This window comes from Malania oleifera, chromosome 9 (assembly GCF_029873635.1).
Source record: "Malania oleifera isolate guangnan ecotype guangnan chromosome 9, ASM2987363v1, whole genome shotgun sequence".
Lineage (NCBI taxonomy): Eukaryota > Viridiplantae > Streptophyta > Magnoliopsida > Santalales > Ximeniaceae > Malania > Malania oleifera.
Window position 1 is genome coordinate 88,591,699 of NC_080425.1, and position 16,381 is coordinate 88,608,079.

At 32.0% G+C, this 16,381-nt stretch overlaps 1 protein-coding gene across 1 annotated transcript; it reads right to left on the reverse strand.

Moving 5' to 3' along the window:
- Window positions 1–605: 605 nt before the first annotated feature.
- On the reverse strand, window positions 606–6,338 carry LOC131163634 (nascent polypeptide-associated complex subunit alpha-like protein 1). The gene is made up of 4 exons (XM_058120264.1): window positions 6,196–6,338; window positions 4,644–4,725; window positions 1,270–1,403; window positions 606–1,153 (listed from the first exon to the last, which is right to left on the reverse strand). The coding sequence occupies exons 1-4, from the start codon at window positions 6,253–6,255 to the stop codon at window positions 821–823; spliced, it is 609 nt and encodes a 202-aa protein (XP_057976247.1). The 5' UTR covers window positions 6,256–6,338; the 3' UTR covers window positions 606–820.
- Between the last annotated feature and the right edge of the window lie 10,043 nt (window positions 6,339–16,381).

The following is a 16,381-nucleotide window of genomic DNA, read 5'->3' on the forward strand; positions in this document are numbered from 1 at the left end:
TCAGAAAATAACAAAATGCCACCCTGTTTTTCATTTCCCTGACATCTATATTGGAAATTTAGAAAACGACTAATGTTTTCCAATTTTTCTACACAAATGTTAGAAAACTAAGAAATAAGGTGATATTTTTCTTGGTGGAATTTGCTGAAATTTTTGGTTTGTGCCTAAGGGAAGGACGGCATTTTTGTGCAAAAAATAATGTGACATTGGCTTGACTTGAGCAAGTGAAACCTTGAAACTTTTATAAAAACAAATAAATAAATAAAGTAAAATAACACAGAATGATATAAATTTGTATCTTAATTTTTTCAAGAAATTTTCGTTTCTACTCTTCATTCCACAAACCAAACAGGACATTAGCTCCTGCCCTTAGGATTGGTTGGTTTCTTTGCTGGCTGTGCATTTGCCACAGGTGTGGCTTCTATCTGGTGGTAACTGATAAAATTACTACTAGTTTTGCTGGGATTTTCTTAAAAATTGATCAACAAGGCGCCATCCATCCATTAATGCCATTACCATTCATTATGACACTGATATGGCAGGCACTAGATGAAGATGAGATCAATCAGAACTCATCCAGAGTTGCTAGTTAAGAGTAACAGTACTTAAAGCAGAACCGAGTAAACATAGGTTTTGATTATCATGCCCAGGTGTGTTCCTCGAGTCTCTTACTATTACAACATATAAAGTAAGAATTATGAAAGAAAAAAATGAGCCATGGCAACAAATTCTCAACTAAAAGCACACATGCTCCAAAAGGCACAAACAAAAACTGCTTAAACATCTCCATGAAATAACATCAACATCAAACTGAATAATTTTAGTTGGTCAGCTCCATGATGGCAGAAACTATGTCCCCATCAGTAGCCTTCAGAGCCTTCACAGCTTTAGACCTGGAAACTCCAGCCTGCGTCATCACCAATTCAATATCCTTAGGCTCCACCCCCGTCTCATCCACCTCTTCATCATCCTGAGCCATGGCTGATGACTCGGGCTTGGATATCACATTGCTGAGATCAGGAGCCTTGAATTGTTCTGCAGCTTGAGTCTGCAATTGCGAACTCAAGTCCTCAATCTTTGCCTCCCCAAATATAACGTACGTGTCTGATGTAGGGCTTTTGAAGACATCCGGTTTTGAGATAACAAACAAAATCTGAAAGAAAGAAGTACCCAGTCATTTTATTGTAATCAGAAAATAAATAGTAGAAGACAATGGGGTTCGAAAAGCAATTTGCATGAACTGAGTCAGAGGAACAAGAGGGAACAAACATTCTTGCTCTTTTTGACAGTAACGCGGCTGACACCTGGGATGGGTTTCATTCCAAGCTTCAACATTGCCTTGCGACTCTTCTTTTCACTTCTGCTCTGCTTCGACCTACCACTTCCATCTCCATCTTGTTGGCCTGCGAACATAAACACAGGACAATTGAGATATGATACCCCAAAAAAAACCAACAAAGCCTGAACTCCAATAGGTGGGATTTGCCATGACAATCTTTTTAGTATCAACATCAACAAACAAGAGGCATCAAATATTAACAGAATAACAGAACGATTTTCAAACTAAAGATACAACATCGGAGGAATACATCAATTAATTACTTTTAGTACATATTTTGGCATCTCTGGTATATGCATGTTTAGGCATAAATTTAAGATGAATGATAGGCATTATTCCAAGAACATTCTACACTGAATTCATATTTCTATTTTCTGCTGCATTGTCTAATCATTGTATCTTGGCAAGATGTTCCATCAACACCTTAAGACAGCTCCTTTTCCCTTGCAATTTTCACTAAATGTGCTTTCGCCCTAAAAATAATAAAAATATGAACCCTCATAAACTTGCTACCAATGATTGCATTGAAAACTTGTATTCCACTGTTTCACTAAATGTGCTTTCGCCCTAAAAATAATAAAAATATGAACCCTCGTAAACTTGCTACCAATGATTGCATTGAAAACTTGTATTCCACTGTCCCCTTCCTACCTTTCCTAGTTTAGTAGCATCAGTCCAAAGAAGGGCATTGTCATTTCAAGCGCCAGTCACATGTCTCATGCTGATGCAAGTAGAAGATGTTGAGCATTCTGGAGCCATTATAATCACTTTACTTTCAAAAACAACACATTTAATAGAAAGAAAGAACACATTTGAGGGCACAAGGAAACATTCAGCAATCAAAATCCAGCGAAGAGCATAAAAAATTTTTAAATATTGATTAAAAATGGCCAGGAAAAGCAATTAAAAAGAGAGGCAGGACTCCAGAAATGAAAAACTTGAGGCAGATAAGGGTGGGTTGAGAGAGAGAGGGTCATCTGCATTGGTGGCTCGTGGTCAGTGGCTGCCTTGTCGCTAGGACATAGGACTAATTAGGTTGGCTAAAGAGAGATTACTTATTCTCATGAGCTCATCCATTTGAGATTTAAGCGGAATATTGAAGAATAAGGGGCAGTGATAAGACACAGACACAGAGCAAGGTATACCTTGGCTCATGGAGACTGAAAGGTGAAGTAAAATTGAGAGAGTCACTAAGACTCAAGAGAGGAATTCATCTCTTGAAGCCAACCTTTGGCTTTATCTGGGAGAAGGCTCAAACATACAGCATAGAATCATTGTTCGGGTAGTTCATTGCAGGAGTTTAGGTCTAATACCATCTTAGAATTCCTTCCCAATCAGCCAATCCTAACTTCAACGAAAGCTACTACACATTTTATTCCTTGACTTAATTATTTGAATTATACTAGTTATTCATCCTAATACTCTCAATCATAACTTTTTCCTGTCATCTTTGGCCGCTCAACAGTTTGATCCATATAACATAATGGATCATATCTTCAACTCTTGTACATCTGTAATTGATCCAAGGGGAATCTATGGTTTCTAATAATTTTCTAGCCATTAAGTATAACTTTATTGATTATCCTTCCTGGAATACTAAAATAGGATTCATATAGTTCTTACTCCCAGTTATTTTATTAAAACATCTAGATTCTATACCCCCTCTATCCATAGTCCAAATTTATATTCCCCATAAATTCATCTGTCAAGATATCATCCATAAATAACATATCATCTTGGATATGCTTGGTAAGTTCAAATATAATTAAAGCAAGCAGATGACTCCTTAACATGCACCTATTGTGATTATAAAAACAAAAAATAAATAAATCAAATGAAATTAGTATTTATTGAAAGCACATAGCATTAATAACAACTCCTTCTACTGCCACTAACATTAACTAACTTATCCTCATTGGTACATTGGCATGCATTGCAAATTCCAAAACCATGTAAACTGCCCCTCTCCCTACGGGTTCTATGCCTAACTTGCCCTCAATTAAATTCATTCCTTAATTTATATTGTTGATATACTACTCATTTTATATAGACAAATTGAGACAATTAAGAGTGATTTTCCATCTTGTACATACAAATGTTGGAAAATTGGAAAGAAGTCATTTTGCAAAAATTAGAAATAAAAAACAAAACTATTTTCCACTAGTGAACACGCCCTTGGTAATCCAAAACCCTTTCCAAAGGGTTTGAAATTCTCATCAAGTCACCAATTGATTGATTCTCATCAAGAATAGTTTCTCTATCATCGTCTTGGAAGATTTTTGAAGCTTTGGAGCATTTCAAAGGCTTTTTTTCACATTTAAAAATTTCTACAAGATAATATACTTTTTCCAATACAAGGGCGCACACATACATGATTTTATCCTGTATATATGTACGTATAAAAAATACTCAATATATTCATGTTAAAGTATTTTGTTTATCTTACATAGATACATGTGACATAAGGGTGTTTCATATCACTAGAAAAATTATGGAACCAAAATGAGAAATGAAAACCAAAACATAATTATAATTTGAAAAGAGTATAAAGTAAAAAATATTATCATAATACTAGAAAAATTAATTATAATAATTTTACTTAATTATTAAATTTTTAAACTCCCCTTTTTTAGTACTCCATGAATAACCATGATAATTATAAAATAAGGGGAAATGATTGTTTTAAATCAATTTAATTAATTTTTACAAATTTTACAAATTTATGGATATTTTTATTTTAATTGTACTTTAAGTTCACATGATTAATTTAAATTAAATTAAAATTTTGCATGAAATGAATGTAATCCACAATAGTCAATTCTAATTATTAAAGAACTGCATTAACAAGTTGCCACAAAAAATGGAAAACTATAAGATCTAGTTTTCAATATTTGTGAGAACTTACATGTTACAACAGAAACAAAAAGCTAGAAACACAAATTAACTTGTTAACATAATTTATTTCTTCACTATACAGCAACAATAACAGAAAACATAAACGATACCACGCAGACTCTTCCAAGTTAACAGAATAGTTGCATCAAATCTCTTAATAATGATTCTTAATTCTCATTTCATAAGATTAAGATTAATTAGAATCTCAATTTGACAACCATGTTCTCATCCTCTTCAATGCTATTTTCATTGCTTGCACACCAGAACAACTTGCATGACTCTTTTCCGTAAGCAACTTACTAATGACAAATAATATCAATCAGTGTGCATGCTTGGAGTAATCTCATGCTTTTGAGTATTAATAATCATCGCCTCAACCTTTTATTTTAATATTCAGTAGCAAACTCACCTTCAGCCTCATCATCATCTTTATCATCATCATCATCCTCATCCTCATCCTCATCTTCATCTTCAACCACAGGCTCGTCAGGCTGTCATAATGCAGAATGGTTATATCATGTAAAATTATGTCGCATAAAGGGTTGCTTCATTTTGAATAGTTCAAATCAATTTCGTAGCACCATATAAGCATTCGGCTAAATAAAGAAGCGAGCAAAATGTACATATAATTTGGCATCCTTTCAGAAAAAAATGGACTAATTTGTAATCACACAGAAATCAAGACAAGTTTAACAACTTCCCAGTACTTCTGTTTGTTTTATTTTGGGGAGAGGCGACTAGGAGAAGCAAAGCTAAAAGATGAAAAAAAAAACCATATGAGTAAAACTTGGCTGTGCAATTACCATGAAATGAGCTGTTAGCAAAGCCTTGATTTAGTAGACTCAAGAACAGTTAAGGCCCCATGATTCACACATTAGCTAATACCCTGTGCCTAAAAATTTACAAACCTGTATTCACCCTTGTTATGAATACTAGATTCAGTTTCAAGCACAACTTTTTATAATCCACTCTCATCAAGGCACACTGAAGCTCAACAGCCAAAGCTATCCAAGATTATTTGCCATGGTGGAACCCTACAATAGTCTCGCCCTCACCAACTCTCATCAAGCCATTGTGTAAGCTGTAGTGAGGTGCACTTAGGAACGGACACTTTCACACCTTTCCGCCCCCGAACCCCTCCCAACCACCCCCCCCCCCCCCTAAAAAAAAAAAAGAGGCCTGCGGGCTCACATTTAGCATAACGAAGGTAGAACTAGAGATAAACCAAGCTGTCAATATTGAACCTTGAGCATTCAGTAAAATGGAATCTTCAGTGCAAAATTCAAGTTTTCTATGGGAAATGCAAATGCTGATAATTGCTTTAAAATAGATTCATTTCCAAATATATTTTACGATCTTTCCCTAGTCATTTCCAATTTTAAAAAATAGAAGTAAGCATTTCTTATTCTTAAAAGATCTCAAATGGTCCACAACCATTCCCGAGAAGTTCCCTTCGAGTTTCTATATCACTCCCCCTAGCAATCTCAATTCCCTCCAGAAACTGCATTTCAAGACAACTTTAAACGCATAACAAAATTTCAGGTCATATTTTTCTTGTTATTTTTTAAAAACAAAACAAACAACCCATTTACATGCAATCGCAACTAGGAGCTTGGTCGGTTAGATTTGTCAAAATTAACAGCACGCACAGTCCGCGTGTAGAATTCCCTTTAATACAGGCAGCCAAACTCATAAATACCAAAAGAGGGAAATACAAAAAACCCATATAAAACACCTTCTAAGCAATAAATCAACTAGCGCTGAATCTAACGGTCTTATCCCCGTTTTCCAGACTATAAAGATATAACGATTACGACCCAGAGATTTCCACTCGGATTGATCTACACGTAAATATTCTTTATCACAAACAAACGCAAACACATATTAGATCTATTCCAGGGAGAAAGAAATTTACGAATACTAAAGCAACAAACACTGCAATAGTAGATCCAAAAGCTTACGTCAATCTTATGTTGTTCTAAATGAGCGGCGAGGAGCTCTTCCTGCGTCTGAGCAGTCATGGCGTTGCGGAGAGCGAAAGAGGATGGTAATTTACACAGCGCGTAAAAACCCTAAAAAACCCCGAAATGAAACTGAGGAAGCCGGCAGCTGGAGGTAGGCTTTTATAGTCACGGCCTGAGAATGTGGAATTACGAAATTGACACGAGGTTTGTCTATCCGATTGTCCGATCTTTGGGTCCGACCCTTCAGCCCATGTAACCCGGATCCGAATTATTGATCATAACTCCTCTTGAGTTTTTTTTTTATTAAATCCAATTATCGTAATTTAGGTAAGAAAAAAATACAAATCTATTATATTACAATAAATACTTATTAAAAAAAAATTCTCAACTAAAACTATAATATTTTGATAAAAAGTTTGATTTCTTTTTTCATGGTTTTATTTAATTTATTTCTTTTCCTTTGTCTCGGGTACAAGTGAGGAGAATCATTCGAGTGTTGAATTTATTTTCTATTTTAATTAAAGAGAGTGGAGTGATAGTCTTTTAAAGTGGCAAACTAATTAAAAAATAAATTTTCCATTGTGATAGTATAATAATATTGTAAACATTTAGTATATAATTAATAAAGAGAACAAATATTGTGGTGTCAACTTCAAGGGGCGCAGAATTAGTCACGTGGACCGTAAAACGGACGAGTAGATACCCAGTGCGTAATCCAAAAAAAATAAATAAATAAAGGGAACAAATGTAACACATTATCAATTATTTGTGTCTTAATAGATGGAGAACCTTCTAATTCTAATTTTAAGATAAAAAAAAAATATTTCGGAGTTGTAATTTGTTAGGAATGAGAGATTCGAAGCGCAAACATATGAACCCCGACTTTAATATTTTAAAAATGGCATTCAAAGAGGTGGCAAATATTTGATTCTTAAAAAAGAGACACCTTTTGAATTATTTGAAAAGTTTGTCTAATTATATACAAGGTTTTATATTATAATGGCAGGAAAAATAAAATAGAGAATGATGTAAAATTCAAATTATAATTAGTCTTTATAGAGCAAATTATAGTATCATCATATCATCAATCACTGTTAGGTTGTAATAACAAATTATGGAGAAACTAAATATTGTAGTGAATAGTAGTGAGCGGCAATTATTATTAATGATGGTAATAAATGACAAGAATGTATAAGATGGTTTATAAAGGTGAATTAAAATTTCTAAATTATATTTGCTGGCGTGTGACAAGTAGTATTGGTAGGGGAAAAAGAAAACTATGGTATTGGAAAACTTATTGGTAATTTCAATGCTCATAAAATTTAAATTTCCCTATAAGAATTTACACTTTTTGTGGCAATACTTTCCTAACTGAGAGTCAAAATTTCATCACAGTATATTTCTTATGATGAAATTTGTTTTTCACAAAAAAAGTTATGACTAATTATTTATGAAAAAAAAAATTGTCATTGTGCCATAAAAATTCTTACAATTTACGAGAAGTTTTTATCACAAAAAAGGGTATTAAAAATTTCTCTTTGAAATTTTTCTCCTCTAATCCCGTCATCTCGTGTTTGCTTTTATTAGTTGGACCTTTTTAAATTAAGCGCTCACTATCTTCTTTTTTTTTTTTTTCCTTTCCTTCGTTAATTTCTTATTCTTTATTCCACCCTTCACTATCATTATCCCATCCCATGATTTTAAAGGTGATATGCTTATTATTTGTTTGGCTCTATCTACTATGCATAGGAAGGCCAAACATGAATCTAACCCATTCCCTGTAAGACATAGGTATTAACAAACCTGTAACTCGTGGATTCATCGTGTAATTAGTGTCAAGAGTGATTTTTTCTACTCTCGTCATCCTACGGGTCAATATGATAACAAGTCTAAATACTTCATTTTATTAGTCCAACAAAGTCAACCATAAATTATTTTAACTAAAACTAAATTACTTACTCTTGTTCACTAACTTTGGTAACCTTGAGCTTATTATAGATTCTATCTTGCTATCTGCACTTCTTTCTCTACCTCTTTTTTCTCCACCTACTACAATCACAATAAGATTTTCTTGTAAGTTTAAACATGATAAACATTATTCATACATCGTAATTTTAAGACATTCGAAACTCATAATTTTACAATCATTAACGTTAAAATAAAACGTACCTTGATCCATAGCCTCCAAATATATATATTTCTCATTGTGTCTATCTCACAACCTTACTCTTCTTTATGTTTTAACTTAATTTGATGGATATATTTAACATAAGCATCATAAGTTGAGATAGGACCAACCCCTAACCTTTCTTGTATAATCACTTCCATCAAGTGATTAATAATGTATCATAATTATATATTAATTATAGACTTCTCATATTCCGATATGTCATTATAGTTTTACAAAATTCTGAGATCATTAATCAGAAAACATAATTATAATTATGATAACAATATTTTATTTAAAGACCTTTCATATTACCTTAATAAATATGATTATAATTTAATTTAAGGCAATTAATGTCTTACATTCTCCCACTTGGCGCAAGTGAAATTACTTAATGTAGTTTATCATAATGCACATACATTAGTTATCATTAATATGTAGAAAACTTGTAGGAGTCATGGCGGTTCTATATCATCTTTATATAGTTCCTTCCATGCGCTACAATACGAGTTCCACTACATATAATGATATTTTAGTTGAGAAGCATACACTAGGTCTAACTTTAATCCCGTTATCATTATTCCATAACAATTATGTATACAAAATGGAAAATAGAAATAACAGAAACATTTTCATTATCGAGCTCAAATATCAATTGAACAACATACATTAAGATTCAATAATGCCCATCTTTTCACCATAACCAATAAATGTTTTGGGCGACAATCTTTTCGTCAAAGGATTAGCTATCATACAATCGGTGCTAATATGTTCAATTAACACTTTTTGTTTATGTACGTCTTCTTTAACAGTAAATTATTTCAATTCCATATGCTTAGCACCCTTAGAATATTTATCATTCTTAGAGAAGAATACAGCTGTGGAATTATCATAATAAACTTTCAGTGCCTTGGTGATACTATCGACTATTCCAAGTCATGAAATAAAGTTCCGCAACCAATTAGCCTGAACTGCAGTCTCAAAGCAAGTTACAAATTCAGCTTCCATAGTGGATGTAGCAATTATTGACTGCTTCGTACTCTTCCATGAAATTGCTCCTCTAACTAGCAAATATACATAGTCAAATGTAAACTTTCTTGAATCCACACACCCAGCAAAATCAGAATTCGAATATCCAACCACCTCAAGATGATTTGACCTTCGATACATAAGCTTGTAATTTCTCGCTACTTGCAAGTATATTAGAACTTTCTTTGCAACCTTCTAGTGAATCATTCCTAGATTACTTTGATATCTACTAAGCATTCCAACTGCAAAGCTAATGTCAGGCCTTGTGCACGTTTGAGCGTACATCAAGCTCCCAACAATAAATGCATAAGGAACATCCTTCATTTGCCTATGGTCCAGATCATTTTTAGGACATTGCATGAGACTGAACTTGTCTCCTTTTTGAATTGGAACGAGTAATGCTGAGCATTTGTCCATGTTAAATCTCTCTAAAACTTTATTTATATAACCTTTCTAAGACAAACCAACTAGTCCTTGGGACTGATCTCGAAATATTTCTATTCCGATCACATACTTTGCCTCTCCCATATATTTCATTTCAAAGTTTTTAGAGAGAAATTCTTTAATCTCGTGTAACAAACCAAGATCATTAGTTGCAAGCAAAATATCATCAACATACAGAATCAGGAATATAAACTTACTCCCACTAATCTTCAGATATATACACTGATCAACAGTGTTTTCTTTAAATCCAAAGGAACCAATGGTATTATTAAACTTAAGATACCAATGTTGGAAAACTTGTTTAAGTTCGTATATTGACTTCGTAAATTTACACACCAAATTTTCTTTCCCTTCTACTGTAAAACCCAATAGTTGATCCATATAAACATCTTCATCTAAATTCCTATTTAGAAAGACAGTTTTCACATCCATTTGATGTAACTCTAAATCATAATGAGCTACTAAAGCCATAATAATTCTGAAAAAATCTTTCTTAGAGACCAGTGAAAAAGTCTCTTTATAATCAATACCATCTTTCTGAGTAAAGTCTTTAGCAACAAGTCTGGTCTTATAATGTTCAAGGTTACCACGAGAATCGTATTTGGTTTTAAAAACCCATTTACATTCAACTCTCTTTCAACCTTCTGGCAATTCCACAAGATCCCAGACTTCATTTTGTTCCACAGACTTTAACTCTTCTTTCATGGCATCCATCCATTTATCAGAATTATCACAGCTAATGGCTTGTGAAAACAAAATTGGATCATCTTCAATTCCTAAGTCAAAATCTGACTCTTGAAGATAAACCACATAATCATCTGAGATAGCAGATCTCTTTTCTCTTTGAGATCGTCTTAACCCAACCTCTTGTGATTTTTATATAATAGATTTACTTTGAATAGCGGGAGTTGTAATTTTCTTAATTTCCATATTTAATGGAACCATACTCCCACTAGTTTCATCATTCTCAATGAACCTAGCATTTCCAGTTTCAACTATTCATGTGACATGATTAGGACAATAAAATATATACCTTTTCGATTTTTCTGGATAACCAATGAAATTATCACTGATTGTTCTTGCATCCAGCTTCTTTTCTTGTGGATTATACTCTTTAATTTCTGCTTGACAACCCCAAACATGCAGGTGTCATAAACTTGGTTTCCTACTAGTCCAATGCTCAAATGGTGTCTTTGGAATTGCCTTACTAGGAACACGGTTTAATTCGTACATGGCAGTTTTTAAAGTATACATCCACAATGAATTCGGTAAAGACTTTCTACTTATCATGCTCCTAACCATATCCATCACAGTCCTATTACGCATTTATGATACACCATTCTGTTCTGGTGTACTTGACATTGTGTATTGAGCACAAATACCACGTTTTTCAAAAAATTTAGCAAATGGACCAGGTAGTTGTCCAATTTCGTTATACATTTCATAATATTCACCTCCTCTATCAGATCTAACAATTTTCACCTTTCTGTTTAATTGCCTTTCAACTTCATTTACATAAATCTCTAAAGCATTTACCACTTGAGATTTATCATGTAGCAAGTAGACATATTCGTAACGTGAAAAATTATCGATAAAGGTGATGAAATATCTATCATTATTGAAGGTATTTACGTAAAAGGGTCCACATATATCAATGTGTATAGTTTCTAGAAGCTAAGTGCTCCTTGTGGCTCATTTCTTTGTGTTTTGTCTGCTTTCCTTTAATACAATCTACACAAATGTCAAGGTCAATGAAATTCAAATCTAGAAGTATTTCACTTTTTACTTATCTTTCCAGCCTTTCTTGGGAAATATGACCTAACCGTTTATGCCACAAGTAAGTAGATCGTTCATTCACTAAACTTCGTTTAGTGTCAATACTATGATGCGAGGTTAAAAGTGTTTCAGCATAATGATTATCAAGTTTTAACTTATATGATCCATCACAAAGCATACCACAACCAACCATAAAGGTATCCTTAAATAAACTGAAACATCTTTTATTAAAATTACAAGTGTATCCAGAAACATCCAATTTAGGTAATGAAACTGAATTCCTAGAAATACTAGGAACATAAAAAGTCTCATATAAATCCAAACAATAAATAGTGTCTAAGATTAAACGATAAGTCCTAACAGTTTCAACTGACACTTTTATGATCTGTTCCCTATGAAGATAAACTTCTCATTTGGGTTTATGTTCCGGATTGTAAGAAATCCTTGCAACATATTAGAAACATGAGTTGTACATCCAAAATCAATCCACCAAGTATTATAAGGAACTTCGGTAAAATTTGATTCGAAACATACATAAGCACTAGGTTTACCTTTCCTTTCGAACCAAGCTTTCCGTTTCAAGCAGTACTTCTGGTAATGTTTGGGTTTTCCACAAAAAAGACACTTGTCCTTACTTGATACCTTCTTCTTGATATGAGAAGAGGATTTATTATCCTTTAAAGATCCTTTTCCCTTTCCATGCTTCTTTACTTTTTTTTCAGCTCCTTGATTGCTCACATAATGAATAGAGTGAATTCCTTTATTGTTCAGTCGTGTTTCCTCTTGAACTAGCATATTGTGCAACTCATGCACATTCTATTTATCTTTCATGGTATTATAGTTCATTTGAAACAATCCATACTCAGTCAATAATAAGTTTAAAATGAACTAAACAAGTAAATTTTCATTTACATTTATTCTCAAAGTCTTAAGTTTTGCTGCAATATTTGTCATTTCAACAACATACTCATGCATAGTATGTGAACCATCAAACTTCATGGTGGTTAACGTACCCATTAATGTCCCAGAAAGAGACTAATCTGCTGTTTGGGGATGCTCTCCCACAAACTTTAAAAACTCTTTTGCACTTTCAGTTTTGAGAATAGTTGTCTTGATGATATTTGCAACACTCATTCGCATAAACATCAAACTTAACATGTTTGATTTTTTCCAATTATTATAATAGGTTATTTCTTCAACACTGCTAGAATCAGTAATAGCAGCATGCTAATCACTTAAGAGTATCAAATCAAGATTCAATATATCGAGGTGAAATTGAACTTGTTCACTCTAATCAGCAAAATTCAACCCGTTAAACCTTGGAACAGATGAAACATGCAAGTGTAACGATTCAGGTACAGATACTGCAAGAATTAACTATACTTAATGCTTTGAATGAAACATTTATAAGATCACAAACATAAATATATTAATGTTTTCCTTTAGGAAAAACACTAATGTAAAGAGCTTTAAAATGATGCTAATTAAATTTTAAATTTTAACATTACTTTGGTAACATTATATGCACTCATTATAAGTATCTATTATCTTTGGATAAATAGATAAAATAATAATACATAATAATATTACCAAAACATTATCCTTATATTATAAGAACAATTAATTGATCTTTGGGTGACACTTGATGTCTTATAATAATTTTATATTATTCTAGCATCAAACATATGAGTACTTTACTCAATGATTTAATCACTTTGGTGATTAAAATCAAAATACTTTATAACATCACAATGTTAAAATATTGTGAGTAACGTAAACATGTTCGCAAAATACTTATAGATTCATATTAGTATGCATTAACATTATATATATATTTACTATCACATCAGACATTTTGCACCATCATTATTATTACATAGATTTTAACAAGTATCATGGCATAATAGAATTAAGCACAGTGCACATAAAATAAGTTTGGAAACGTGATGCATCGCCAGATTTTATTAACCAAGGCATACCATACTTAAACCATTATGCCTTAGAAAAATAGAACGTTACTATGCCTTGATTCATAAACTAAAATTTAACGAAACATGAACCTTTAATCCTAATCGAAAATCATGAGTTTCTACAACCTATGTCTCTGATACCACATGTAAGTTTAAAAACAATAAACATTATTCATACATCGTAATTTTAAGACATTCAAAACTCATAATTTTACAATCATTAATGTTAAAATAAAACGTACCTTGATCCATAGCCTCCAAATATATATATTTCAGACATTGTTTCTATCTCACAACCTTGCTCTTCCTTATGTTTCAACTTAATTTGATAAATATATTTAGCACAAGCATCATAAGTTGAGATAGGACCAGCCCCTAACCTCTCTTCTATAATCACTTCCATCAAGTGATTAATAATGTATCATAATTATATATTAATTATAGACTTCTCATATTCCGATATGTCATTATAGTTTTACAAAATTCTGAGATCATTAATTAGGAAACATAATTACAATTATGATAAAAATATTTTATTTAAAGACCTTTTATATTATCGCAATAAATATGATTATAATTTCATTTGAGGCAATTAATGTCTTACATTTCTTACACATAATGATGCAAGCAAAATTTAAACTCTACTTTTCTCTTTGGTCAAAAGTTTACAACACTATAAATTGAACCCAAAATAATAGTAAATTATCTTAGCTTTTAATTTTTCTGGGTGACCCAAAATGCACTTGGCATTAATATCTTTTACGGCATTTTTTATTTCAGAAATAAGTGTAGAAGAGAAGCACAAGCACCTTTCAAAAGACCTTAAATTTGATTAATGAATGGAAGTCTAAATTCCTTTTTGTTAAGTTATAATGGAGATTGAGATGAGGTGGATGTCTTGTTGGTCATCATGCTACCCCTAACCCTTCTAACACTAAAAGAGTCATACTATAAAGACTTAAGTACTATTCCTTATTTTCAGTTTGTTGTTTACGAATCACCGTGTATGTATTGTTGTTTACTTATTCTTATTTTGTACTAGTGCCCTAACTAGTATGTAACTTATTCATTTTGAAGATATTTTAACTTTGAGCTTCCTTCGAGACTTCTTATAAAGCAAACTACCGATAAACATAATGCAACTAACTAGACAACCAAGCTGATCTCATTGAAAAAGACCAATGAGAGAACATTGTTGCTCCTAATAACAAAGTTTGATAAAAGAAATCACGTAGACTTTATATTGTGGTTAGTCAAAATTGAAACTTTAGGACTATTCTCATTGATGATATATATTCTTATAAGCCGCATAGATTGATAAACTTTGTTTATTTTTTTGTACGTTTTTCTTTTGATTTTGCTTCAAACCTGACCATGACAAAACATATGTGAAAATCATATAACATATGTTCACTAAGATGTTACATATGGAATTTGATATAAAACATGGTTTTGTTTTCATGGGAATGAAGACAAAAATATACATTACTGTGAGATAACAAGTAAATTTATGGTTTTATATTTATGATTTACACAGTTAAGACCAATGTATGGGAAAAAAAAATTATGAGGGTGGAAAAAAATACAAATTATGACGTTATTTAAAATATTTATATGAATCAAATATAAAGGACATTGTGTAGTTTTTCAGCCAACCATTGACGGTTTCTATATACCCATCTACAATTATTTTGACGGATTCAAACAAAGACATATTCAGGAGAAAACAATCGATGATTTTACTAAACCTTCGATGGAATAATGAAAACCGTCAACGACTTCAATAAATGGTCGACGATTTCGCCAAACCATTGATGGAATACTGAAAATGGTCGACGGTTTCAATAAATCGATGACGATTCTATCGATTGTGCAGTTGAAGATTGATTGATATCCGATAGTCTGCAATAACTTGAGATTCTTCAGTCGTATTACTTAAATATTTGTTTGTATATGATAGTCTAAGATGTTATGATTTGATATTTAATTACTTTTGAATTTGTAATAACCATACTTTGTACAAGTCTTATATATAAGACATTTTCACATCAATGAAAGTATTCAACATTTTCTATATCAAAACCATATTAAACAACACAAATTCATATACATAGAGCATAAGATTTTCGTTATCATTATTGCTATATTAAATTAATGCTCGAGCTTGTCTAATAGTTTGATGAAATAAGAAAATAAAATAAAATTCAATAGAACTAAAGTAAGGATGAAGATGTTAGCACCGAAGGAGTCCAAAGATGTGCTTGATTCATATGAGTGAGCACCAACCTAACCCTAAAAGGTTAAGCCTATTAGGTTTTAGGTTACATCATGTATATAAGCACCTATCAAATACTCACTTTTTCCAATGTGGAACAAATTTCACAAGTGGAATTCTCAACAGAAGAATATGTGAAGTCTAAAATCATGAATTCACAAAAATACAATAAAACTAAAACAAATAAAGAAACTTAAACCAAAGTGAGGTTTTAAAATTTTCTTCTTACTATATTGTCAATGTTAAGACTTGGCTAAAATTCGAGACTTATAAACTTAAGGTGGGAATAGGAGGAAGCATTCGGTGGATACGGTTAATTTGATCAATCAAAAAATTTTAATTGAAATTAATCATCTACGAAATTGAACCAAGCTCTTCTAAATATGGAATTACTAAGTGAGTGAAATATATTTTGGTTAACTGATTAATTGAATTTAACTGAATATAATTCACTCTAATAATCATGACAAATGAACTAAAGATTATTAGGTATTTGGACATTCCTATATAAATTCTTTTAAT